The sequence below is a fragment of the Aspergillus wentii genome (genome assembly GCF_001890725.1).
Source record: "Aspergillus wentii DTO 134E9 unplaced genomic scaffold ASPWEscaffold_7, whole genome shotgun sequence".
In the NCBI taxonomy this organism is placed as follows: Eukaryota; Fungi; Ascomycota; class Eurotiomycetes; order Eurotiales; family Aspergillaceae; genus Aspergillus; species Aspergillus wentii.
The window spans coordinates 2,093,747-2,118,553 of record NW_024467838.1 but is presented as its reverse complement, the minus strand read 5'-3'; the positions used below and the strand labels follow the sequence as shown (position 1 = coordinate 2,118,553).

General features: G+C 49.8%; 5 protein-coding genes across 5 annotated transcripts; 3 read left to right on the top strand and 2 right to left on the bottom strand.

The window, feature by feature from the left end:
- Positions 1–936: 936 nt before the first annotated feature.
- Positions 937–4,148, top strand: optB (small oligopeptide transporter, OPT family). Its single transcript, XM_040838864.1, has 2 exons — positions 937–3,019; positions 3,070–4,148. The coding sequence occupies exons 1-2, from the start codon at positions 1,309–1,311 to the stop codon at positions 3,723–3,725; spliced, it is 2,367 nt and encodes a 788-aa protein (XP_040686162.1). The 5' UTR covers positions 937–1,308; the 3' UTR covers positions 3,726–4,148.
- On the bottom strand, positions 4,110–13,834 carry ASPWEDRAFT_54078 (uncharacterized protein; the record flags this gene model as incomplete). Its single annotated transcript, XM_040838008.1, has 7 exons — positions 4,110–4,551; positions 4,608–5,414; positions 5,500–5,793; positions 6,473–8,034; positions 8,089–8,898; positions 9,943–10,135; positions 10,950–13,834. 7 exons carry the CDS (start codon positions 13,832–13,834, stop codon positions 4,110–4,112), a joined length of 6,993 nt encoding a protein of 2,330 aa, XP_040686161.1.
- A 1,287-nt stretch (positions 13,835–15,121) lies between these two features.
- Positions 15,122–15,993, top strand: ASPWEDRAFT_175761 (ribulose-phosphate 3-epimerase RPE1; the record flags this gene model as incomplete). The annotated part of the gene is made up of 3 exons (XM_040831408.1): positions 15,122–15,364; positions 15,426–15,677; positions 15,730–15,993. The coding sequence occupies 3 exons, from the start codon at positions 15,122–15,124 to the stop codon at positions 15,991–15,993; spliced, it is 759 nt and encodes a 252-aa protein (XP_040686160.1).
- Positions 15,994–16,012: 19 nt separating this feature from the next.
- Positions 16,013–17,346, bottom strand: ASPWEDRAFT_54076 (uncharacterized protein; the record flags this gene model as incomplete). Its single annotated transcript, XM_040838007.1, has 3 exons — positions 16,013–16,065; positions 16,361–17,054; positions 17,131–17,346. 3 exons carry the CDS (start codon positions 17,344–17,346, stop codon positions 16,013–16,015), a joined length of 963 nt encoding a protein of 320 aa, XP_040686159.1.
- Positions 17,347–22,142: 4,796 nt separating this feature from the next.
- Positions 22,143–24,275, top strand: ASPWEDRAFT_117969 (uncharacterized protein; the record flags this gene model as incomplete). Its single annotated transcript, XM_040828783.1, has 2 exons — positions 22,143–22,433; positions 22,569–24,275. 2 exons carry the CDS (start codon positions 22,143–22,145, stop codon positions 24,273–24,275), a joined length of 1,998 nt encoding a protein of 665 aa, XP_040686158.1.
- Between the last annotated feature and the right edge of the window lie 532 nt (positions 24,276–24,807).

Sequence of the window (24,807 nt, the reverse complement as noted above, 5' to 3'; positions counted from 1 at the left end):
GCAGATGTTCATCTCAATAATGCCGTATGTTGCAAATCCATCATCTTTTCATCTAATAAGGCTGGCACTGGTAGCATCCTGTACTGATGCAAACTAGAGGAGCCATGCATTACCAACGACCTTAGTGCACACGCATATCCGGCATTGCGATGACTTCCCCGCATTTCTCGTGGCCACCCAGTCGAATTTGCCCTAGATATCTCCATGCAGGCCAGTTACTCCCTTCTTTGCTTTCGCAATGGACTGTATCCATGAACTAAATGCGCATTTAGTCAATTCAGTACACGGGGTAATTGAGTGGCCGATGAATTCCGAAAGGAAAGAATAAAAGAGTTGATGGTCGGATTCGAAGACAAAGAATCAAGATGGTTACACACCACCTAAACGATTCTTTCGGTTATTTCCGTCGCCAACCCCTGCTGTTCTTCTTGTTTTGGCTTATCGCAAACAAGCCTTGCGCTGTTCCGTCCAGATCTTCGTCCCAAGGGCTTATCAGGTGGTTATCATCCAGACGCCACCTGCCGACGGTCCCCTGTCGCACCCAACAAGTCAACCGCAAATAACCCCAGCGTGCTTTAATGCAAGGCATTTGGCACATGAGACGCTGCATACGGACTGGCTAGAATTAAAGCCATTGGAAAAGTTTCCATAAGCGAGGGAACGAGAGTAGCCACTGGCTCACTAAGAATTAATTCCTTTTGCCGACTATCGAGATGCTGTGTTACTCAATGCCCCCGGAGACCACAACGTCCAGTGGCCAATGATTCCAAGCTCGGTCTTTTTTAAATGTCTTCGCTGTGCAAATATGAATCGCTCGTGCGGGTCGGTTGACTCGCTTTGATTTAAGCAGTCTAACTATCTCCACTGGACTTCAATGAAATCCAATTAGTGCCACAGGCGAAGGGGGTATGCTCGAGAAGTGCACTATAATTAAGGCTTCAACACTCTGCCCTATCATATATCGACTCTGGGACTAGTCTATCAAGGTTACATCGCATGAAGGGGGGGCAATGTGGGAGATGAACCGAGACAAATATTAAGATAACCAGCGAAAATGGTTCTGAATACCAACTATTATTCAGGCTAAAAAAGAAAGATAAGGCATCGGGCTACCGTCGGGGTTAATCTTTGTTGATCCAGCCAATACACGCTGTATCTAAGTTTCTTTTATATCAATTCCTCGATCTGCTCGTCGCCTTCTCTTCTTTTTAGTTACTCATTTTGGAAACCACGACCGTGCTGCCATCCTCAGGTTTGACTTGTCATCAAGGCGAGGAATAGTTTCTCGTGATACCATCACCTTCTACCATGGAGAAGAAGGACCACGAACCGAATGTCGCCATTACCACCGGGGCGGCAGTCGATGAGACTGCCCCTGACACGGCGGCGGCCCATCTCAGAAAGTTGAAAGAACAGCATCATTGGGATCCCAATCTGCCGGACGAGGTCATCGATGAAATTGATGAGGCACTCCATACATCCGATACAGACGCCAAGGTGGACATCACCCATGAACTTCTGGACAACTCCCCATACCCCGAAGTGCGCGCCGCCGTCCCCAACCATGATGAGGGAGGCCATACCAACACCTTTCGCGCCTGGTTTATCGGTTTGGTGCTCGCTACCATTGGCTCGGGGTTGAATACGTTGTTCTCTATGCGTCAGCCCTACATTATCATTCCATCATACGTAGCCCAGGTTGTCGCCTACCCAATTGGTATGGGGTGGGCAAAGGTGATGCCCAAAAAGAAGCTCAGAGTCTTTGGAATTCAGTGCAATCTAAACCCGGGTCCTTTCAGCAAGAAGGAGCATGCGCTTATCGTCATCATGGCCAACGCCACTTTCGGTGGAGGCTTCGCTTATGCTACGGACGTGCTGCTCGCCCAGCGCGCTTTCTATAAACAGCGTTTTGGCTGGGGATTCGAGCTCCTGTTGTGCATTTCATCACAGATGCTAGGTTTTGGACTCGCAGGTTTCTTCCATCGCTTCTTGGTCACCCCTGCTGCCATGATCTGGCCGTCAACTCTCATCAACTCGGCTCTCTTTACCGCTTTGCATGACCGCACCAAACCTGACCCTAGCAAGGTTGCTGGCTGGAGAATTGGAAAATACCGTTTTTTCCTATACTGCATGATCGGGTCATTTGCCTGGTATTGGATTCCCGGTTTCATTGCCCCATTCATGAGCGTCTTCGCCTTCGTGACTTGGATAAAGCCACAGAATGTCGTTATAAATCAGCTTTTTGGTGGTTGGACAGGCCTGTCACTTATTCCAATTACCTTCGATTGGACACAAATCTCAGGGTTCAACTTCAGTCCGCTCATCGCGCCCTGGTACGCCATTGCGAACACGTTGATCAGCATGGTTATTTTCTTCTGGATTGTAACGCCTGCTCTCCATTACTCCGGTCTCTATTACTTCAAGCATCTTCCCATCAGTGATTCGAATAGTTATAATAACATGGGTAAAGTTTACGACGTAACTAAAATTCTGACTCCCAGCTTGACCTTGGACGAAACAAAATACAAGAACTATTCACCTCTCTTCTTATCCACCACTTTCACGCTTTGCTATGGCCTCGGCTTCGCTGCCACGATTTCAGTCATTGTACACACAATACTATTCCATGGAAAGGAGCTGTGGACTCGGCTCCGTCGCACAGGTCACGAAGAAGAGGACATCCACGGACGCCTGATGTCTCGGTTCAAGGAGGTACCACTCTGGTGGTATGCCAGTGTTCTGCTTATCATGATTGGAATATCCTTAGGGGTTACCCAGGGCTACCCAACACATCTAACCTGGTGGGCCTTTTTCATTGCACTGACCATGGCTACTGTTTGGTTCATTCCACTCGGGATTGTCAAGGCAACAACCAACATTGATATTGGTTTGAATATCATCACGGAATTCGTCATCGGTTATATGCAGCCTGGTCGACCCATGGCCATGATGTTGTTCAAGACGTACGGCTACATCACCATGTACCAGGGGCTGTATTTCTCCCAAGACATGAAGCTAGGTATGCAGACCGTACTTTGTTTTTCGACCTTTCATTGATAAATATTCTAGGTCACTATATGAAACTCCCCACTCGCGTTACCTTCACGGCCCAGATGGTCGCCTGTCTGTGGTCCTGCTTTGTCCAAATCGGTGTTATGAACTGGGCACTCGGTGCTATCAGCGGTGTTTGCTCAGAACATCAGCCAGACCACTATACATGCCCAAACGGCCGCGTATTCTTCAACGCCTCAGTCATCTGGGGTGCCATCGGTCCTCAGCGCATGTTTTCCGTCGGCCAGATGTACTCGGGACTAATGTGGTTCTGGCTCGCGGGCCTTCTGTTCCCAATTGTGCTGTACATATTGGCAAGAATGTTCCCCAAGAGTCCAATCCGCTTCCTGAGCGCCCCTCTCATCTTCGGCTCAACGAACCTCATTCCCCCCGCTACACCACTCAACTATCTAGCATGGGGCATTGTGGGCTTTATCTTCAACAAATGGATCCGTGGTCGCTGGCGCGGATGGTGGATGCAGTATAACTACGTTTTGTCCGCGGGCTTGGACGTCGGCCTGGACCTGTGCACCATCTTGATTTTCCTAGCGCTCAACATGACCAAGACCAGTTTTCCGTCGTGGTGGGGGACTAGGATCGCCTCTGACACGATGGATGCAGCCGATACGGCGAAGCAGATTACAGGCGTGAAGTTTGGTCCTTCGTCGTGGTGATGTCGGTTCATGAATGCGCCCGTTTTTTATGAGCATGCTATGACTGACATGTCTTAATGAGATTATTTGAATGAAATGAATAATAAGTCTAAGCAATGTTTAAATTCGTACTGCCTCCTGGCAGATATGTAATGCTATTTTAACATGAAACGACAAAAAGAGAGAATCATATCAATGATGTACAAACGAAGTACAGATAAACTTCATGGTATTCTCATCGAGTCATCAAATTTCCAACCGAAATTCCAATTTGCACCGTGGTGCAATTCCTCCCAAGTGGATTCACCAGCCAAATATAACCGTTCAAGACAAAACAATGAGAAAAGGAAGAGTGAGCTGAGATAATCAAAAGCAATTGCAGAGAAGAAGCTGACTGGAAGCCACTTAGGCAACAGTTCTCTTCTTCAATCCAACCTCCAAGCCCAGAGGCTTGCGGAGGAAACCCTCAGAGGACTCCATGGGTCCTTCCTGCTGGATGACAAAGTCAAACAGGCGGAAGACAGTAGCGCATATGACAAGGAGTTCCATCTCAGCGACGTTACGGCCGACACAGGCACGGGGACCAGTGCTGAAGGGGATGAAGGCGGCCTTTTGACGGGAGGTAAGGCGCTCAGGGGCCCAACGTTCGGGGATGAACTGCTCGGCATCGGGGCCCCAGATTTCGGTAGAACGGTGGATGGTGTAGCTGGGGACGGAGAGAACGTCACCGGCGTGGAAGACGTGGCCGGAAATGTTGACGGGGGGGCTACCAGGGGGGATTTCACGGGGAAGACCCATGGCGGAGGTGCTGTGGATACGCATGGTTTCCCAGATAACCCATTGGAGGCTAAGTGTCTGTTAGTTTGATGCGGTCAAGAGAGGTAGATGGGAGAGGGGACATACTAAGGAATCTCCTTGACCATGGCGTGGGTGGGAACGTCAACATCCTTAGGAATAGCCTCATCCAGAATCTTGTGGAGATTTTCAATGACACCAGGAGTACGCAGGCACCAGTACAGAATAGCACAGGAGGTGTTGGAGGTGGTGTCGGAACCGGCAATGAGCTGGGTAAGGGCCTCAGCGGTGAGTTCCTCACGGCCGAGCTTGTTTCCGGTGCTATCCTTTCCTTCCATCAGACGAGCGAGCAAATCGACACGGGTGTTGTTGGCCATGACTTCGGGCTTGAGACGTTCATTGACACGGGCGACAGCAATACCAGCAAGGTTCTCAACAGCCTCCATACCCTCGCGGAAGAAACGGTCGGGGAGGTATTTGGCAAAAGGCTTGATGGCAGGGAAGCAACCAATAGTAGCGGAAACCTCACCACGACGGTTAAGAACCTCAACAGCCTGGACGTAGGAAGGGGGAGAATCGGGTGTCTTGCGCATCTCAGCGATATCTTTGCCCTTCTCGATCATACCAAAGGGAGCACCGAAAGCCAGGTCACCAATAATGTCAAAAGCCAGGTAGTTGAACCAGTTGAGCGCATCGATAGTTGCATAGCCGGTCTTGGGGTTGCGCTGGAGCTCGGCGATGCTGTTCCATTTCTTCACGAAGAGCTCGATGTTGCCGTGGATGTATTGTTCGAATTGACCGATGGATTTGGCACTGAAGGTGTGGGAGACGGTCTTACGCTTGCGGCTGTGTTCGGCACGGTCGCGAGTGTTGAAAAGACCACGGCGGATGGAGACAAAGGCATCATAGAAATCCCTAGTGATGTTAGTTGATGTGGTGTAACCAGGAGAGATAAAAAACAATAACAGGGACAATAGGTGTGGAGCGTGTGGTGACGTACGATTTCAGGAACCCATTTCCGTGTCCGTAAATAGCCTGGATGGCAGCGTCGTCGGCGATGGAGACATGCTTGGGTGCAAGACGCACCATCTTACCGTACTTCTTGTGGGCATCATGGATAACAAGACAACGCGAACCACGGCGGGTCGTCAACATCAGCCAGAGGTTGGTGAAGCCGGCGACACTTGGGGCTGGGATGTCATGCAAGCTCCATCGTTGCAGGTAAGGAACGAGGTAGTAGGCGACCGCGAGGGCCAAGAAAAGGTAGGGGGAGAGTAAATCGGTGAGCATGATGCTAGAAAACGGAGAATAATATATTAGCTACTGTGATGTGACCACGACAGATGCATGGGCGACAAGGGTAGATCGCCTCGTTTTTATGACAGCCGTTGGAAAAAATAGTGGGTAAGAAACGGTGGAAAAACAACGTGGGGAAGATGACATCCGAACGGCACTGATTGGGGACAGGACAAGACTCACAGTAAAAATCAGAAAAGCAAAAATATGTCGATTGGAGATTCACTGCATGTCCGAAGCATCAGAGGCATTCTCGAACGGCCATGAACGACTCTATTTAAGGCCAGAGCCCCCCATCGTTGCCTCATCGCATCCCCGAGGGTATTCCCCTCGACGGATCTGGAGATCGGGAGTCTCAACCGGGCAGCAGACGACGCCTTCACTTTCTGCCAGCCGAATCGCAGCCCCGACCGGCGTCTTCCCCGCCACACCGCTCGGTTATGACGGTGTGGATCCAGAGATGCTAAGTGGCGATCATGAAGCCATTGGAAAGAAGGCAACGGTAACTGGCTGGGGATCATGGAGAGAAAGCATGGAGGCGATCGAGGGGGAGGGGTGTGGAGGATGCTTCTACTGTTGATTGGTCACGTGAGTGATGCTATACAGTATCTTCACGGCCAGGTATGCATTGTCTATGGTCTATGTATGTACAGATCTAGTACCATTCTTCTCGATACAATCCATTCTTTCGCTTCTCCATCTCCCAGCGCTCAATCCATGCCTTCATCCGCTCCCGGCTTTTTTGGCTGCCCACATTGACCGTGGGAATCACCCGCCCGATCCGCAGCGCACAACAAAACATGGTCAACTCCCGGAATGAACTATGCTCGCTGTACGGTACCCCATAACATGCGCTCTCCCGCGTACTGCCGCGCTGGGGCGCCAGGTTGCCGACCCCATACGGCGTCTTCCAGTGGGGTGAGTGTAGCACCGTGGACACAGGAGGGTTATCCAGCATTCTCCCTGCCGGTGGTCGGTACGACCACCCCGTCGGGCGAAAGCCCACCACCCGCGAAAAATGCGGCTTCATTGAATCGAGGTAGTCGGCCAGCGTTTCTGCACGAATTTCAAACACTGTCTGCATGTGGATTTGAGCCTCCAAGGGATCATCTGTGAGTAACGATAAGAGTTCTGCATCCTCCAGACACGCACATATCCGTTTTTTTGCGGCCGTGGCATAGATTTTGCTCTTGAGGGCTCGCGCAATTCCCAGGCAGATTCGCTCCTTGCCGATGCTGTACGTTCCCATCACCACCAACAGCCTTCCTCGCGGCTGTGACGTTGTCTGTGTGCCATTGGAACCAGCCACGGCAGAAATGAACTTGCTCATCGCATTCCCTATTCCTGCATTCTTTGCCTTTTGTGAAGTCGCTGAACCAACACCTCCATCCTGGTCCTGGTCTAGCTGGACACACAAATTCGAACACGCCGAAATTACATCCTCCTGGCTTGGAAACGCATACTTGGGGTTCATGTAGGTGGTATCTAGGTAGCAAACGTCGATCCTCTGTTGTCGACGCTGCCCTGTTACAGGATCAAACCCCTCCGGCCGAAGAAGTGCGTGCTGCACATGCGCTGGAGACGCACGAAAATCACCGCAGTGGAGTACACGCTGCATTTTTGGTGACGGGCCATGTCCTAAGGTCTTCTCAAAAAGAAACAGTGCACTGCCAGGGCAATGGTTCGCATCGATTAGAGTAACTTGCACCCCTCCCGTGCCGGGGACTTCGGTTTTCTTCTCAAACTCCAGGTCCACAACCCATTTCGGATTGACCTTGAGTTGCTGTCGGACAAGATTCCCCGTCACCTTACTGCAGTAGATAGGGCCGTGACACCATGACGATGTGAGGCCAACGTAGTGGTCACTGTGAAAATGACTGAGAAAGTAGGCATTACAACCTTCAACTGCTCCGTAGCGAAAGGCATCCACACAAATCGAGAAGCCAGGGATGATCTTGTAGAACGGACAGGTTCTCTGATAGGCCTGTTTTCCACGTGAGGAAACCTCATTCGATGCAGCAGTTGACCATGCTGTATCTTCCGCATTACCAGCCATCAATTTCGAGAACGCAGATGTTGAGCCGGTATTGCCCGCAGCATATGGATCACGTTGTGCCGGTCTCGCTATTGCAGCTTTTTCCTGTCGTGTCAACGCTTTATCCGGAGGCACCGGTGGCTCTTTCGATGGAGCTGGGTTGGGTTTTCCATCTAGACAGTTATTGACATGTATCGACACATCCTGAGCAAATGCAAGTTAGTCTCCTGTGACCATATCAGTTGCAATATAACTTACCGACTCATTTAAACCCGCCAAACTGGTTTGGCAGATGGGACAGTCGGCCACTTCACCAGACCCTTCCTCGAATTCCCCTTCCTCCACCAAATCGTTGGAGTCATATAGATCAAACCCGCATGGTTGCTCCCTCTCTTCCTCTTCGCCTAACGGCTCTAGGAGTTCTTCGTCTCTGAATTCTTCTTCTCCTAGATCGTCAAAATTCGCAAATTCATCATCTTCGATATGGCTCGTGGCTTCTCTTACCAATGGTGGTATGTCGACAGCTGAAGCTTCTTCTTTATCCGACTTTTCATCATCAACGCCTGTTGGTTCTTTCCCTGGTTTATCTCCTTTCCCTGGCGCCTTGGATAGTTCATCAACCTCTCCGAATACTCCGAGGTCATCCTCACTATCTGATTCATCGATAAATGGACCGCTAGTATGTCGGCTTTTGGCAGGAACGGGCGTATGAGATGGCTTCGATCCATCCTCCGTAGCATTCGAAACTGACGGCGAATCTACCTTCCGCTTCTTATTTGCCGATCCATTCTCATGATATCTGTCATCGTCCAGCCCCTCATCCTCACCCCAAATATCATCCGGCGTCTTGGACCTCTCTCTTCCAATTTTCTCCCCGCCGGAACTATTCCCTCCAATCTTCGATTTCGCCCCGTTTCGATCCTCCAAGAATAAACTCCCCGTTGTAGAGCTGGCATTGGAACTATCCTCTCGTCGAAGCGTAGGCGTTGCATTCTTTGCACCGCCCTTCGTTCCAAATTGTGTGATACGAGGTTGTCGTGATGTAGAATTGGGAGGGGAATCCGTTTTCTGGAAAAAGTTCAAAATGCTCCTGTTCTTCTTTATCGATGCTTGTTTAACGCTGAAGGGAACTTTGGAGGGCGTCGAGCCCTTTTTCGACGGTGGACCGACCATTCTGATGAGGAGGGGAGGGGGTAGGGCGAGATTGTCGATGGAAGTGGATGGTTTTGCTGCGGGGATGAGCCGATAATCAGGTAGTAGGAAGTCGATTGGATAGTGATCTATTGATGTTCGCTTGGCTAATATGTTTCATAATTCGTATGCTTTGCTATCGAGCCATCTTCAAGAAAATCGTCATTCGTAATACATTTGTCTTCGGTTATCGGAGAATGAAAGCGCGGCGCGGGCGGCGAGAATCTTGATCCCTCGCGTCGCGAGATCACGTGAGTAATAAATATAGAGGATTTATTCGTTGAGAAAGCTACGAGCGAAATGTCTTCTGGAACCAGTTCAGGGATATATTTCATCTTTGAAAAATAGCTGATGAATTGTGTTGGAAAATGATAAAAGTCCAAACACTTTGAACACTTAACCGCTGGAAATAACAACACCAGTCCAGCTTTACTTTCAACGGCGCAATTCAACCTTCACGACTACTTTTTTAACACCTTCTGAGCATCCCCAAGGTCTATATCGTATAGAAATATTCAATTCTCCATCAAAATCATCATCATCTAGGCCAGAGGGGCCTAAGTCCGGGGTCGAAAGTTATCATGTAGACAATGCGTTCAAAGCAAATAGCAGCGACATCACATCGTGAAAAGGAATTACATCAATTTGTTTCAATGGCGGAAGGTATTTGTAGAATGCCAAGCGATTATGTTTATCGTCCCTTTCCGGCTTGGTTGGCAGCCTCTGCAATAGAATCCTCATTAGCATCTCTCCAGAACGTAGCTGAGCCAGCTCAGGCTGCCTCAAGCAAGACCAAAAGGCCGCGAATATATCCGAGCATATCCTCCGGCAATAAGACCGGGAAACAGGTTCAATGCACTCACCCCGCCGTGTAGCATCTTCCAACAAACCAACATCGACCTCCGATCTGGGGAGCATCACGTATCGCACAACGCTACCACGAATGAACATGTTCTTCACCGACGATAAGTGGGGGTATTTGTCTAGGTCGAGGACGTCCACATCATCGAGCTTGATATTCAGGTATTGGTCGACCGACTTGAGGGTACCGCGGATGCGGATGTCGTTCTTGAGCTCGATGGTTACGGTTTGGTTGGTGAGGGTCTTGAAGAAGCTGCATAATATCACATGCAAGTCAGAAAGTCATTCATATTGGATTCGGTGGCGGTAAGAGACGAAATGCTGACCTGAAGAAGAGCATGGTTGCGGTATTAAAGCGATGGAGGGGTAGGTGTAGGTCGTATCTAGGTCTATATCATCGCCTGCGGAGCTGAGCAAAAAAGCAATTGATTTGAATCTGCCGCAATTCCCGTCCACGACAAAGGGAAATCGAATGGGCGAAGGGCTGGTGGGAGATTGATAGAGATGATGATATCGCATGTCGCATCGGCGCAACTTTCTGGGACCGCCAGAAGCTCCGGGTCACGTGATCTGATTGCTCTTTCCACTTCGCGGTAAAGCCAGCAGTTAACAATGTTAATTTGCACCTTTTTATATTTCGATGCACTTATAATCTTTATTGCGATAAGATTGCCAAATTGGCCTTCACTTGGGAACCAAAAATTGTTTTTTGTATCGTAAATCTCTTGATCATCAAGACTTTCCGATATATATTCTTGGATGTTTACTCCCATATTCATAGACAACATCGTACATTGCCCATTGCATTTCTCTATAACATAGTACAGATCGGGTAATTACTACAATACAATGAAAATTCGAATAAGTGATGGAAGATTAAAGAACAAGACTAGGGTTATCGCTATATTAGTGTCGCCTCCAGGGCGAAATGGGGTATCACAAAGGCCAAATGAATGAAAAACAAGTGAATGTTGGGAGAAAAGGAAACCAATAAAGCAAGTTAAGCCCATCAGTTCTTCTGGGAGCCGGTCTGCTTCCTGCGTTTCGGCTTCATCGCCCATCCAGACAGGCAGGTCCAGCCAGCACCGTTCTTACGACCCTCGTCAAACACACCCCCGACGCCTTCCAGCAGTCTATCACGTCCCCGACCCATTTCCACTTGCAGCTTCAACAGCCACTGCTCCCAAATCCAGCCCCCCAATAGGCCTGTTAAGCTGGCAATGTCAGCCGTGCTGCCAACTGGACCATGAACGGCTTCGCAGTCCTCGATCTGACTCTTCACACGGGGTTCTGGCGTCTCTCTGGGTGGTGGTCGCTTGACAGGCTCCACACCGATAGGCAAGAACATCCATGCCCTCTTGATACCTAAAAACCGTTCATTTCGCAAATGACCGAGAAAATTCTTGGTCGGATTCGGGTCGTATCCCCTGGTCTTGAGGTTGAATGCAAATTCGACCGAGGTGGCACAAGCGTAATCACCTGCGTGCGATATCTCCGCGTCCATGACAAAGAATTCAAGGTAGCCCCCTGGTTTCAGACAGCGATAGCATTCCTTGAGGCACAAGTCATATTCGTCCTTGTTCTCACCAACAGGGCATTCATTCTTCAGCAACGCAGGAAGCGAACGAGCAGAGATGACATCAAACTTGTTGTCAGGGAACGGTAGCTTCCAGAGATGTTGCACGGAAACTGGCTGATGGTTGGGTGGACCTTTGATACCAGGATTAACTGCTTGCTGTTCGGTAAATGCAGTGTAAACCTTGATATCTGGGTTGTCATGTGCAAGATCCCATGCCCATTCACATGAAGCATGTCCTCCCAAGTCCAGAACTCTCACGCGGCGTTTGTTAGATTTTGAGAACCGTCTCGATGCGGGGCTGGCGATCAATCTACCACCATTGAGGAACTTGAGAGCGTCGATGGCCCACATGGGCTGATGGATTTGCGCAAGCACGGATTGCTCCTTCTCCAGCGTGGAGAACTGTGCCTTCTCCGCCAGAACAGAGGCAAGCACTGACTTGCGAGGAGCTTGTGCAAACGGGCCATTGTATGGAGGACGTTCGGAAGGGGTCAGCTCATAGTTTCCCAGTAAGCAGTTGGTGTGCATTCCAGTCAAGCCAAGTCGGTTCGACTGCACGGCATCAAACCGCATGTTTCGGTGCATAAAGCCGTCCCGGCGCCCAGCCTGTTTACGAACGGACTGGAAGCCTCGCCAGTAAATCGAATCCCTACTTGCCAGGGCAGAAGGAAGGGAACTGGTAGGCTCGGGGAAAGCTTCGGTGAAACGAACAGACTTTTTATGAGTCAAATCGGAAGGCACATCCTCGCGATTCTCCTCGGCGTCATCTGTTACACCATCCCTGTGTTCGATATTGTTGACAGGGTTCGTTTCGTTGAGGGCAGCTAGGTAGGTAGCCTGCGCTGCCAGCCATACGCTAGTTCGATCAAGACTCGCCATTGATCGCTGTTGCAACTCTTCGCCATAGTGCTCATCATATTCGTATGAAACAGCAGGTCGCGGGATTTCATTGACTGCATCATCAACGACACTCACTGGACTCTCCGGATGTTCGATGGGATGAGATTCTGTCTCTGGGGGAATTCTGATGGCTGTGGGCGGTCCCTCCGGAGCATAAACTGCCGTTAACTGCTCCTCAGTTGACCGCTCTGGTAGTTCGATAACCTGCTCGACAATTTCACCCTCATCTCGACTGAAGGGCAAATTGTAAAAGTTCTCCGCAATGGCCGACGAGGGTACCTTGTTCCCCTTGGGTATAGACCATGTGTGGCGAGCACGGGGTCCAAGGGATGCGAAAAAGCCACCTGGAGAAGGAATGCTGAGGTTGCTGAAACTACACCCAGACAGCGCCGATGCCGGAGTCGCTTCATCGGCGCTCCGAGGGCGGCTAGGGGGTTCGAGCTGCCACATTTCCTCATTGCTTGACGTCTCTGACCAGGGATCCGGCGTCCCATCTAGTGGAATATGCTGTAACATTGCTAGAGCATCCTCAGGCAGGAAGACCCCTTGATCGGAGGGAGTGTGTTCTCGGATAGGTTCAGCATCTAGGTCGAGGGAAAGCGATGGCGACCTATTGTTTCCTGCGGAAGGAATCTGAGGAAAGTTCCCAAGCACATGGCGCCAGTCTTCTTCTGTACCCTCGATAGCAATCTCAACGCTTTGAATATCAGAACTCGCGTCGATGTCGGAAGCAGTACTCTGGCTCTCCAGATCAGGCCGTACATGAAAATCTCGAGGGTCCCAGGCATCATCCGGGAGGGATTGCAGGTCTGGCGTAGCAGGTGCGCTGATATTCGAGACCTGGTCGGACGAGACGCTACCATCTAGCGATGGGGGAGCATGTAAAGCAGGCACAGAGTGCGTAAGGCGCGAAAGGGCCGCAGGTGAGACAGGTATCTTTGAAGGTGGTGTCGGTGGAACAGGAGAGCTCTTAGGTGCACCTTGAATTGATGGCCACGTAGATGAGGGGGGGATCGTGAGGGTCGGATACCGATTTCGACTGACGGAAGAACCCAAAGAGTTTCTCGTCGTAGGAGTGATCATGCTCGTTGGTCGACTGCTGCAAAATGACGTACAATCATCACTCGTTTCCGATTCATCATCCGTGGCATCGTACAACTCGTCAAATCCTTGCATCTGGTGCTGCCACTCTGTGTCTGAGCAAGAAGACATAGTCCCTGCAGATAAGGGAGAGAAAAGGCGACCAAGTTTTGAACTCGATGTAGGAAGACCACTAGTCTTTAGCTTCAGACGGGGGCTCGCAGCAGGTTTAAGAAAGTCGTTGGCCTTAAAATCATCATGCCCCAACTCCTCTTTCTCCTCCTCTGAGTACTGCGTCTCGCGCAGATCCTCAATTATAGTATTAAGCTTTGTCCCTCGGGCCTGCCGAAGGGGTGGACATCTTGCTTGTACGGAGCGAGATGAGTCGGACATCTTGCCTCGTAAGCAGCTAGATGGATTGATTATAATATGTGGACCGAGATGCAAGTTCAAAAACGTCAACCGTCGTGAAATGAAAACCAACGTCTAGGGGTATCTCGACTGCATTAGGCACCGATCAACGGGTCTGTCAATGTCAGTAAATTCGAAGAAGCAAAAACGACAACCCAACGAAGGACGGCCCAGCTTCCAGAGCTCAAGGCACGAACACACAAAAACGACAGTAGCAAAACTGAAAACAAATGAACAGCAGGTGAAGAACACAGCGATCAGTGGCACATGGGGCTCTGATAAATAGAAGTACGTAGAGGGGAAGATCGGACGAAGAAACCTGGCCCTGTTCATCCCAGCAGCCAGCCGTGCAGAAACTACTGCATAATAGTGCGAAGTGGACACAAAATCCCTGAAGACCAGCCTCCTTGGGATGCGATCATTGGTGCTGTTGAAGCAGGCGCGTCGCCCACGGAGTCTTTTGTCTCTCAGCACTTTTAGCAGCACACTGGATGGAGCATCAGATGTGCGGATAGAGACGGAATGCACCAATCACTGCCAAAATCAACATTTTGGGGCATGCAACGAACCGCCCTCAACGAACTTGCATCTCCTCTGGTGGTGGTGAGGCCAATGACAGGTGGGCTGCAAGCGCTGAGAAACTATCTTTAGAATCGCGTCGGAAGATGATCGGAGGCATCCCCCAAGATCCCACCTAATTTGCTCATTTGTGACAGAAAAGGGTCAGTAAATAACTTTTTCCGGCAACAGAGGCCAAAGCGAAAGAATATATCCGGTTATCCATTCAAACGGCCATCCTTGCCTTATGGCGTGTCACACGACTAGTATGGGATGGTGTTTACATAGTAGACTGTGACGTCGGCGCGAGAGGATGGACTGCGGCACATGACGGGACCAGGACACTATTTCCTATTGTAGCCATCTCAGGCATCGACAGGTAGATTCAGGCACACAGCAAATTTAAGGCACTCAGGCTTTAACTGCCCCACGCCGAGAGCCACGTGCGAAGGAGGCCCTAGCCCTTATCGATGGGCGTGATTTCCGCTTTGGGCGTTCCGGACTGACGTCGACCGGCGGTGATGATATCAAACGCCGGCCGTTGGCTTGTTTTACGGCCTCCTATCCACTGGTATATCCACATCTTGCCGTCGCTCGGTGAACGCATTCTACTGTAATCCCTTTTAATCATACTTTCTCCTTTCTCATTGCTCTTTTTAATTCCTCAGCTTACTCCCGTGGTGATACGATCTATACTTCTCCGTCGTCATCATGTCTCCCCCCGCCATTATCGCCCCCTCCATCCTGAGTGCCGACTTCGGCAACCTCGGCCATGAATGCTCGACCAAGATGCAGGAGGGCTCTGACTGGCTCCATGTTGATATCATGGATGGCCACTTCGTCCCTAACATCACATTTGGAGCTCCTGTCGTCACCAAGATTCGATCCCACGTTGCACGCCCCACAGAAGCAAACGGCAAGGGAACGTTCGACTGCCATATGATGATTGCGGAGGTGAGATTTCGTAGGGAGATTCCGAATTCAAGAAAACCAAACTGATCAATTCGTGCTATAGCCTCATAAATGGGTCAAGGATTTCAAAGATGCCGGATGCGATCTTTACTGCTTCCACTACGAGGCCGCCGTGAGCTCCGTCGCCGCTACTGAGCCTGCCGACAAGACTACCACCCGTGCGACAAGCCCGAAGGAATTGATTAAATATATCCACGAGCAGGGCATGCAAGCTGGAATTGCTATCAAGCCCGACACCCCCGTGGATGTTCTCTGGGATATCCTGGCGAACGAGAACAAGGCGGAACTTCCTGATGTGAGTTCTGCGCTACTTTAGCCGTCTTCCAATCGCTAATATGCTTTAACAGATGGTTCTCATTATGACCGTGTACCCTGGCTTCGGTGGCCAGAAGTTCATGGCTTCCGAGCTTCCCAAGGTTCAGGCCCTCCGTGAGCGGTATCCGAACTTGAACATCGAGGTTGATGGTGGATTGGGACTGGGTACGATTGACCAGGCGGCCGAAGCAGGTGCCAATGTGATTGTCGCTGGCTCGGCCGTCTTTGGTGCTCAGGACCCTGCCGACGTCATTGGAAAGCTGCGTGACACGGTCAACAAGCAGAGAAAGGCATGAAAAGTTTTCGATTTATTGTCTACGGACTGAATTTTTGCATGTTGAACTGTATCAATCTAACGGACGTGATGACTTAGCAGAAAATGAGCAATTTATAATTGAAGTGAACATAGTATGAAAAATTAATATCAAACACAATTTCATAAATACTTATACAGCAAAATAGTACGGGAAATGGTATCTTTACTCAGTTGTCGTATTCATCATAGGAGTCGTGACCAATAATCAACCAGCCATTAATCCTTCACACTCACACTTTGCAACTTTTCCGCGAGATTTGGGTCTCGTCTTTTCTTTTCAACCTCCTCGTCCTCCAGCGCCTCAGTCTCTTCCTCGAACGGATCCTCCTCGATGGTCCCCTTATTACCCTCCTCCTTCTTCTCCGCGTTTTCGTCTCGCAAGGAATTCAAAATATCCTGATGACCACCAGAAATCGACTTGCGCAGATCCTGCGCGACCTGCTCCTTTTCCTCTTTGGAGGTGGCCGAAACGATGGAGCCGCGATGGTGGCCAACTAGGCCTATAGATTCAGCATAATCAGCACGGAAATTGGCAGAAGAAACCGCGGCAACCTCCGGCATGGCGAGAGGCGGCCTCTTTCTGACGCCGTCTTGTTCTGCGATCTCCGCAGCGACGGACTTCCGACGTACACTTTCTTCTTCGGCTTTCTCTCCTGCTCCTGTTTGTTTCTTGGTCTCGGGCGCGGTGGTAGGCGTTGGTGTCGCTGCTGGTGCTGTCGATGTCGACGATACGGCGGGTTTTGAGGTAGTGGTGGTGGTTGTTCCCTTGTTCTCCTTGGCCTTGGCGGCAGCCTCCTCGCTGGCCTGTTTCATCGCGACGGAAATCGAGTCATCTTTGGGCGTTTCCTTGACGGGCGGGTTCTGGATTTTGATGGTGCTTTGCTTAGGGGGTGCGGATTCAGTGGTCGGGGTCGTGCTGCTGCTGGTAGTAGTAGGCGCAGGGTAACTCGTAGCTGGGAGATTGTCGTGGAAATCCTCCACACTGTTAACTTGCATCCGCAGCTCACCGTATTCATTCCATTCTTCGATTTCTTCTAGATCCTGTATGACATTAGCCACCCCGCCCCCTCTCAAATAAAAACATCAAATATCAAAAAAAGGGTTTGACATGACATACACCAACAACAGTCCCAAACTTCACCAAACCCGGCAGTTTCTTGCCTTTGGAGCGTCTCCCCCAAAGCTTCCGGGCCGCATCATCGGTGGCGACATCAATTGCGCGAAAAGGGAGCTTGTTGGCCTTGAGGATCGTCTCGAGACGCGCAGTGGCGGTGACGATATGAGACGACCCCGCAGTAAGGGAGGTGTACAGATAGAGTGTGGAATCGGACATTGTGGATGGCGTATCCTGTCCTTGATGCAGTTCCAGAAGTAATATAGTAATAGAGGAGGTAGTAGAGATTATTCAATAAAAAAATTTGGTGTGCGGGGGAACAAAAGCGTTAGGACGTTCGAACGACTTTCTTCAAACCCCTGAGGTTTTTATTATTTTTGGAGGGGAACCAAAATGAAAGCGGGTGGGAGAAAATGATATGACGTGGCTTGGCTGGTGAGTTCCCCGATAACCCCCCAGAAATCACGTGTGAGAGGTCAGAGTTGACGATATCGTATACGTCTATCAATTGACGCAAAGTTCAATAGATTGAAAAGAACGGGAAGAAAGGAGAGAGAATATTGAAGAGTTTAATAGCTATTATATATGGTGTTACTCTCGAACCCTGGTGGTGGCAGAGATGAGCAAGCCAAGCGTGGCAACCTGACGTCAGGCCGGGTGTCTTCCATCCAGTTCCAGTAGAGTGGATGCTGCTTTTATGTTTCCCTGTTTCGATAATCCATGGGTGGTGGTTATGATTCTCGAAGATAGGGCGGGTGGTTCGTTGGTGATGGTTCTGGAATAATGGATGGCAAGTGTCTGTCTGTCTGCTATGTATAAAAGTGTCGCTAATTCTGGTGCTCTGCAACTATAGAGGGCAGATATAGCTAGGACGAGTATCGCTTCAGTTAACGATAAAGACTACACTTACCATCATCGACATAAGCTGGATTTCTTAACCATGGATGCATGATTCTGCCTTGGCACAGCGATATAATTCTCCGCAGTCTTTCGTCAATATCCCCACGTATGATCTGAGGATGCACTCACTTCACTATTTTATCGCACATTGGTTGGAGTCCGTCTTTTACGATAGGATCAGAAAGAAGGAGAACGAGAGACAGGAAAAAAGGAGAGAAGAGCAGAAAGTAAAGCATTTGAGTTGATATGAGATTGCATTCTGTAAGGATATATATAGGCCATTTACAGAATAGAATGGAATATATTTAACCTTCACATCAGTATTAATTCATACTATCGAACCAAACCATCAGAAGGATAATAGCTGCAAATTTTAGTAGATTGCCAGTCAAAAGCATAGTATGTTGACAGTTGATATAAGCAGTTTTCTTCACCTAGTGTTCTCTATACAGCATACGGTGCCATAGTAGAACACCAAACAATATGCTACAGTCTACGGAGTACACGGAGTATTTCTAGAAGAAGTAAACCACCACTAATCCTCAGGTTACTGAGTCAGTCGCGACATGAATAATAACTCGAAAATCATATTGATCTCCTCCAAACTTACCCGACCCGGCACTCAAGATCCAAAGTCGAACGAAACAAACCAACATCAAGCGGTTAGTAACTACTCACTCCACTTAGTTATAACTCTCATTATTATTAAAGGATCAAAGGTGTCGTTCAGTTCGTATTTTCCATCCATAATTCCAGAAACAGTGGAGAAGCCAATCTCCGGGAAATAGACTTTCGGAGCCCACTCGTCTGAAGGAGTATGGCTCCGCAAGAAGTTTTTTTTTTTTTTTCATCTTTTTTTGAACTCATTTTTTTCCTGTCTCAAACGTCAAGTTCTTCAATATACGGTGAACCGAAATAAAACTGGCTATGTGGTGACGAATGTTTCATTTGGTCTTAGTTATGGTAGTTGTTGATGATATTCCTATGACTGCGTCATAAGGAAACACTTTACCCCATGTTAGCAGACGGAAAATGCCTATATTTAGGAAAAAGTTTCGACTCACACCGTACTGTCTGCCCAAAATCGCCACTGTCAGCATTTACTGCTGATCTCGTAGAGTATGAAGATCGAATATGGCAGCGTACAGACATGCCTAACACTCGGTCATAGCAGACACAGCAAAGGGTGGCTGGAAAGTAGATAGCTGAAAGCATGAAAACTTGGCAATAGCGGTTGAGCTATATGGAAGGGAGCTATTAGAGCTAAGTCTGGACGGACACGAAGCAACCAGTGATGAATCAAGATGGGATCTCGGTTGAGAACGGTTCAGAAATCTCCCATGTGAGTCTGAGCCCAACCGGTGCCAGTCAGCTTTGATGATACCCCGGATGACTACCCAGTTTGTCTATCAACATCAGATGAAGATCAGGATACGAGGCGATGCCGCGGGTTATCAGAGAGTCGGTTATGTGTTTGATTCATGGTGGTCAGAAGAGGCTTGGATGACGACGTAGCCTTGTCGGGCGAGATTCAGTGCCAGGAAACAAAGGGGGTGATGGGATCAAGATCATCGACGCCCGAGGTTTTCCATGGAACAGGCTGAGGTGGTGAGGGAGAGGTAAGGCAGAAACAGGATGACTTGGGTGTTGGCTTTCAGGCTGCGAATCTACAGTTGTCTAAGATGAGTTCATCAGAGGAAGTTGATGGGTGATGATGACTCCTAAGGCTTTCATGCCGGGGGTATGCACTGTTCTCCAGATGATGCTGTGTAAAATGTTCCAGAGTTGCATAAACCCGACAGACTAGATTCGAATCATCTGACACGGTGACCAACCAGACCTTGTATGACTATCAAGCGATCGAGTGATTTGAGTTCCTTGCGTGGGAAACAACAACCGGTCGTACAGTTCAGCAGAATGCTTTTGTGATGGCCAGCAAATCAGGGTTGCGAAGGCTGGTCTGACCATCTCATGAGGGGTTCTCAGACTGCAGTACTATTGATCATCGTCAAAAGATTGGGTGTGGTGGAACCAAAGGATACGTCCAATAGTGATATTAGCCGGGACTGAATTATGCAGGTACTTGTATCCTTCTGGAATGGTATGGACTATCATGTCTATTTTTGTCGATGTTATGCCCAAGGACAAGAGTTGAGATGGTCTATGAATTTTCCATCACCGGTTTAGTCGTCTTGTTCATTAATGACACTCCGTTGGTTGGGTGTAAGTCCATGATCCGTACTGTCACCTAGTCAGCTAGTCCGACTAGATTCAGTCAGTGCGAGCCGGCAAAAAATAGAACATCCCACTTGGTGGGAAGATAGGCGACTATCACCGTAGAAATCAGACCGAGGGGTCAAAAGTCATCAGCGACAAAGTACTGGATCTGAAGCGTTATGCACATCACGATGACTCGATCGAACAGTCAGAAAAGCGGTGACTGCAGACTGGCGGTGGATGCTGCGATGGATCTGAAGATGAAACAACGGAGGATGGGCCAGGTGTGATACTGAATAATAACGGCGATAAATGGCCAGGACTGCCAGCGCATCGTCGACCAGTGATCCAGCGATCCTGTTACGACCTTCCGACCGACTCAGACAGACTCCGTATCCGCAGCCCACTTGACGCTGTCCTCGGACGACTGGAGACAGTCACGTGCGGCACGTGACATTCCCGTTTGGGCGCAGGGAGCAACTAGCAAAGTGATTGATCCATCGATAGTGTCGCGATCAACAAGAATAATGGCTCAACCGTGTGTTCAGGTGTGCACCACCCAAAGTCAGAATCTCCTGAGTCGTACAGCATCAGTTGATGACTGGTTCTAGAGACGACAGAACCTTGGAACAGTCCCGCGTGGGCGCGGGTTCATCCGTACCAATACTCTACCAAGGTCAAGTTATCTATCTATCCAATATAACCACCATAACCATAGTCTACATGGAAGTACGAGTGCAATAATAGAATAATAGAATAATTGAATAATAGAGGGAATCCAGAGAACTCAGCCACTGTGGCAGAGTGGCTTATCTGTCACCTGCAGACGGAGGTGAGTGTATGGGACGGGGAAGTCCAGTGCATTACTGTGTCCGACGTGGCAGGCGTAGAGCCAGTAGGACTGACAAGAGCACTCTAGAAGGTGTACTGGAAACTCCCGCTGTAGGCGCTGGAAGATAGGACGAGTGTATGGAAGACGACGACTGGCGATGTTTGCAACAAAACCAAATCATCCTGGACCCTGAACTGGCCTGAAATGGACCAAATAGACCAACCGACTAGTCCAACACATCCCAATTATCCACTGCTGCTGGCCCGGCTTTCCTTCGTCGCCATCCGTTTCGCTGCCTCACTTTTCTCCTCCATGGCACCCCTCCATCGTCGTCACCGCCCTCTCACTTGATCCATCCAACTCACTAACTCCTTTGTGGCCACACTGGTTTGGTCGCTCCCCTCCACGAGTCCAGACCCTCTCTGTGTCTGCCTCTCCCCGCTCCAACCCGGACGAGGTTTCGAACTTCTGACAACTGAACTGGATCTTGGATCTCTCTTTCTTCCTAACTGACTGACTGACTGACTCCCTCATGACTGACTGACTGCTCGTTCGTACCTTACCGTTTACCTATCCATTCCTCTCGTCTGCTTCCGAACCCCAATCATCCTTGTGGAGATGGTCCCTCTTCATTAACTCTACCCTCCCGATTCCCTTCATATTAATTCTCTCGTCTCTTCCCTCTTTCTTTTTCCCATTCTACTCTACAATTCAATCGATCATCTACCTGTCTATTCTCTCTCTCTATCTATCTACACTATTGTCTTCCCTCTCCACTATTCATACTTTTATCTCTATCACATTTCTCCATCCCACCTACCCTCTCATCTTACATGTCCTCTTGTCGCATGCCTCTTTACCCTCTTAATCACTTCAATTTCATATCGTCGTGATCTCGACTTGGGTCCTTCAGTCAGTCTTTTGTCCTCCCCTCCATCGTCTTTGCACAGACATTGATTGTGGTTACGCAGAGTGCACCCTTATCATCATCCCCACTTTTACTACTAATCGCAGCTCACCTTCCTCCTACCTGCGTGAAAAAGAAAAGGGAAAAAAACCCCCCAACATGGCTGTCATGATGGCCGACGACGACCTCTTTACACGGGCCATATCTGGGTACCGGGACGCATTTTTGGATCGACACTCCCATCTCTCGGAAACCGAACGAAATCAACTCTGGAGTCAACGCCTAAGTCAGTTCATGCCCGCTTCGGCCTCCTCCAGTCGCACGCTCTCGGGCTCTGGTTTCCTGGACCACGGCGCTTCGACTCTTGAGAAATCTGGGAAACGGACTCGACAGGATACTCCTCGGACGCTACCTGGTTCTGGTCTCCCGATGGCGAAACGACGAGCCACCGTATGTGATCTTGGTCTCTTGCTCCCGCCTCTCTCCTCTGTCTCCGTTTAACCCATCCCGTCCCTCATGCGCTACACCACTTCTCTCTCTCTCTCTCTCTCTCCCGCCAACAGTCCCTGGATTGACAATTGGCAGACTCCGGATTCCCCGGTGACCGTTGACCTGACACGTGAGCTCTCTCACGCGTCCTCGCCGGCAGCCCCCGACTCGACCCGGCGCTTGTCCGCCTCGACCCCCCGGAAGGACAACTCTTCTTTCGCGGCTCATGGGTCCTCGTCCCGACACACGGCCATGGTGCGCTCTCAGAGTTTGCAGACTCCGGCTTCGTACCGGATGCCACAGGCCTCTACCGGGACGGGAAAACGACAATCCTTTGGACCCCAGCGTACACAGCAGCTTCGCCTCGACCAGGTCGCCGAGTACTCCCCCTCCGAATACGCCAAGCAATATCCGGGTGACTTCCAGATTCCGGGTCCTTCTGCGCTTTCTATGGCGTTCTCGGCGGATCTCGCTTCGACTGGAGTCCAACACCCACCGGCACATCAACCCCAGCCGACGTCGCAGCAGCAACAACAGCAGCAAGACTCATATGTGGGCATGACAGGACTACCGAACTCCCTGGCCGACCAACCGGTTAATACCGGATCGGCGGCCGTGGACATGAGTAGGAGTACAACGACAGATTCGATCTGTTGGGGTGTAGACATGTTCAGATTCAACTCGGTTGGATCGAATGTTGACCCCGGTTTTACCTTTCCCATGTCTTCTGACTTTACTTCTGCCTCCCCTGTTAACGTTCCTCCCCCTGTTTCATTTCCCTCTCATCGTGACATCGAACATAACCCATTCTCATTGTCCGACTCTACCTCTCTTCCCTTTTCTACCTCTGCTCCTCCTACTACCTCCTTTCGTCCTACCGTTCCTTCCATGTCAACATCGACGGCAGTCGAGATGAAGCATTCTATGTCTGCCGAGAGCAATAGCTCTTCTGCTTCTCAGCAGTCTAGGGCTGCTCGCAGGGCTCAAGAACAGATTATGCAGGGAACCAGGCCCATTGCTCCTAAGCTCAAGTCGCATCACAGCTCTCCGTCCAAGTTGCCAGAGCAGCACAAGATGATCCGGATCTCATCTTCAGATGGGACTGCCAAGGAGGTGGCGGCCATTCCCAAAGCTTCGATCCAGCGTCCCCCGCGTCCAAAGACGTACTGCACCATGTGCAACGACCAGCCCGATGGCTTTCACGGGGAGCACGAGCTCCGACGACACATCGAGCGGGTGCACGCTGTGGTTCGTAAGGTTTGGGTTTGCGTCGACATCTCTCCGGATAAGACTTTCCTGGCTAACTGCAAGGCTTGCCGCAATGGCAAGCGGTATGGTGCCAACTACAATGCCGCTGCCCATCTCCGTCGAACTCACTTCAACCCGTGCCAGCGCGGCCGAGGTGGACGTGGGAAAGACAGTGAGAAACGGGGCGGTAAGGGGGGCGGTAACCACCCTCCGATGGAGGTTCTGAAACACTGGATGGTTCAGAGAGAGGAAGTCGTCCTCGAGAATGCCCAGAGCTACCTCGACCCGGACGGGCTCGGTGACGACATGGCTGTTGCGCCGTCGTCGGCCCCTGAGGACGACGCGACGTACAGCGGGTTGCCACCTGCGCCAGCTGAGGATCTCACCTCACTGGGGTTGGAATCGACCCTGGTGGATGGGTACGAGACTGGTCTTCCTCCTGCTGCTCTACCTGCTGCTCTTCAGACAATGAACAGTCTTGAGCCATATTGTGATACTCCATTTTTGCTTGACTCACAACAGATGCCCTCTGAGATTAATACCTTTGTGATGTGATTGAATCACTCACTGCATTGCTCTCTTTGCTCATCATGACTTTTGCCCTCTCATGAATACTTGTTCGAATATTTTCTCTGTTAATATTTGATTTCTTCCTTCTCTTCTCTTTTTATCTTAATATTAATTTTTTTCTTTTTCTTTTCTCTTTGACTTTTATCTTCTCTTTTCACTGTCACATCTTCTTATCTTCTCATCTTCTCTTTGGATATTCTCGATTCTTCATCCTTTCTTTGGATACTTTTGGTCTTAACCTTCTTCATCTTCTTTCATCCTCCTGTGCGACCACCAGCGCGGCCCATACCGGCCCCTGTCCTGCCTCGATGCGGTGATGACCCGACATGATGTGTGATGAGCGATATCGAACAATCAGTTTCGAATTGTCAATACTTTGATATGGTGCAAATCGTCGTAGTTAACAGCAGTCTACTTCCCTGAGAAACTGGGAATAATAATGATACTTACATGGTTACTTACCTTACCTTCTGTTCAGTGTTCAGACACGGACTGTAGGCAGCACTTGCCTGACCGT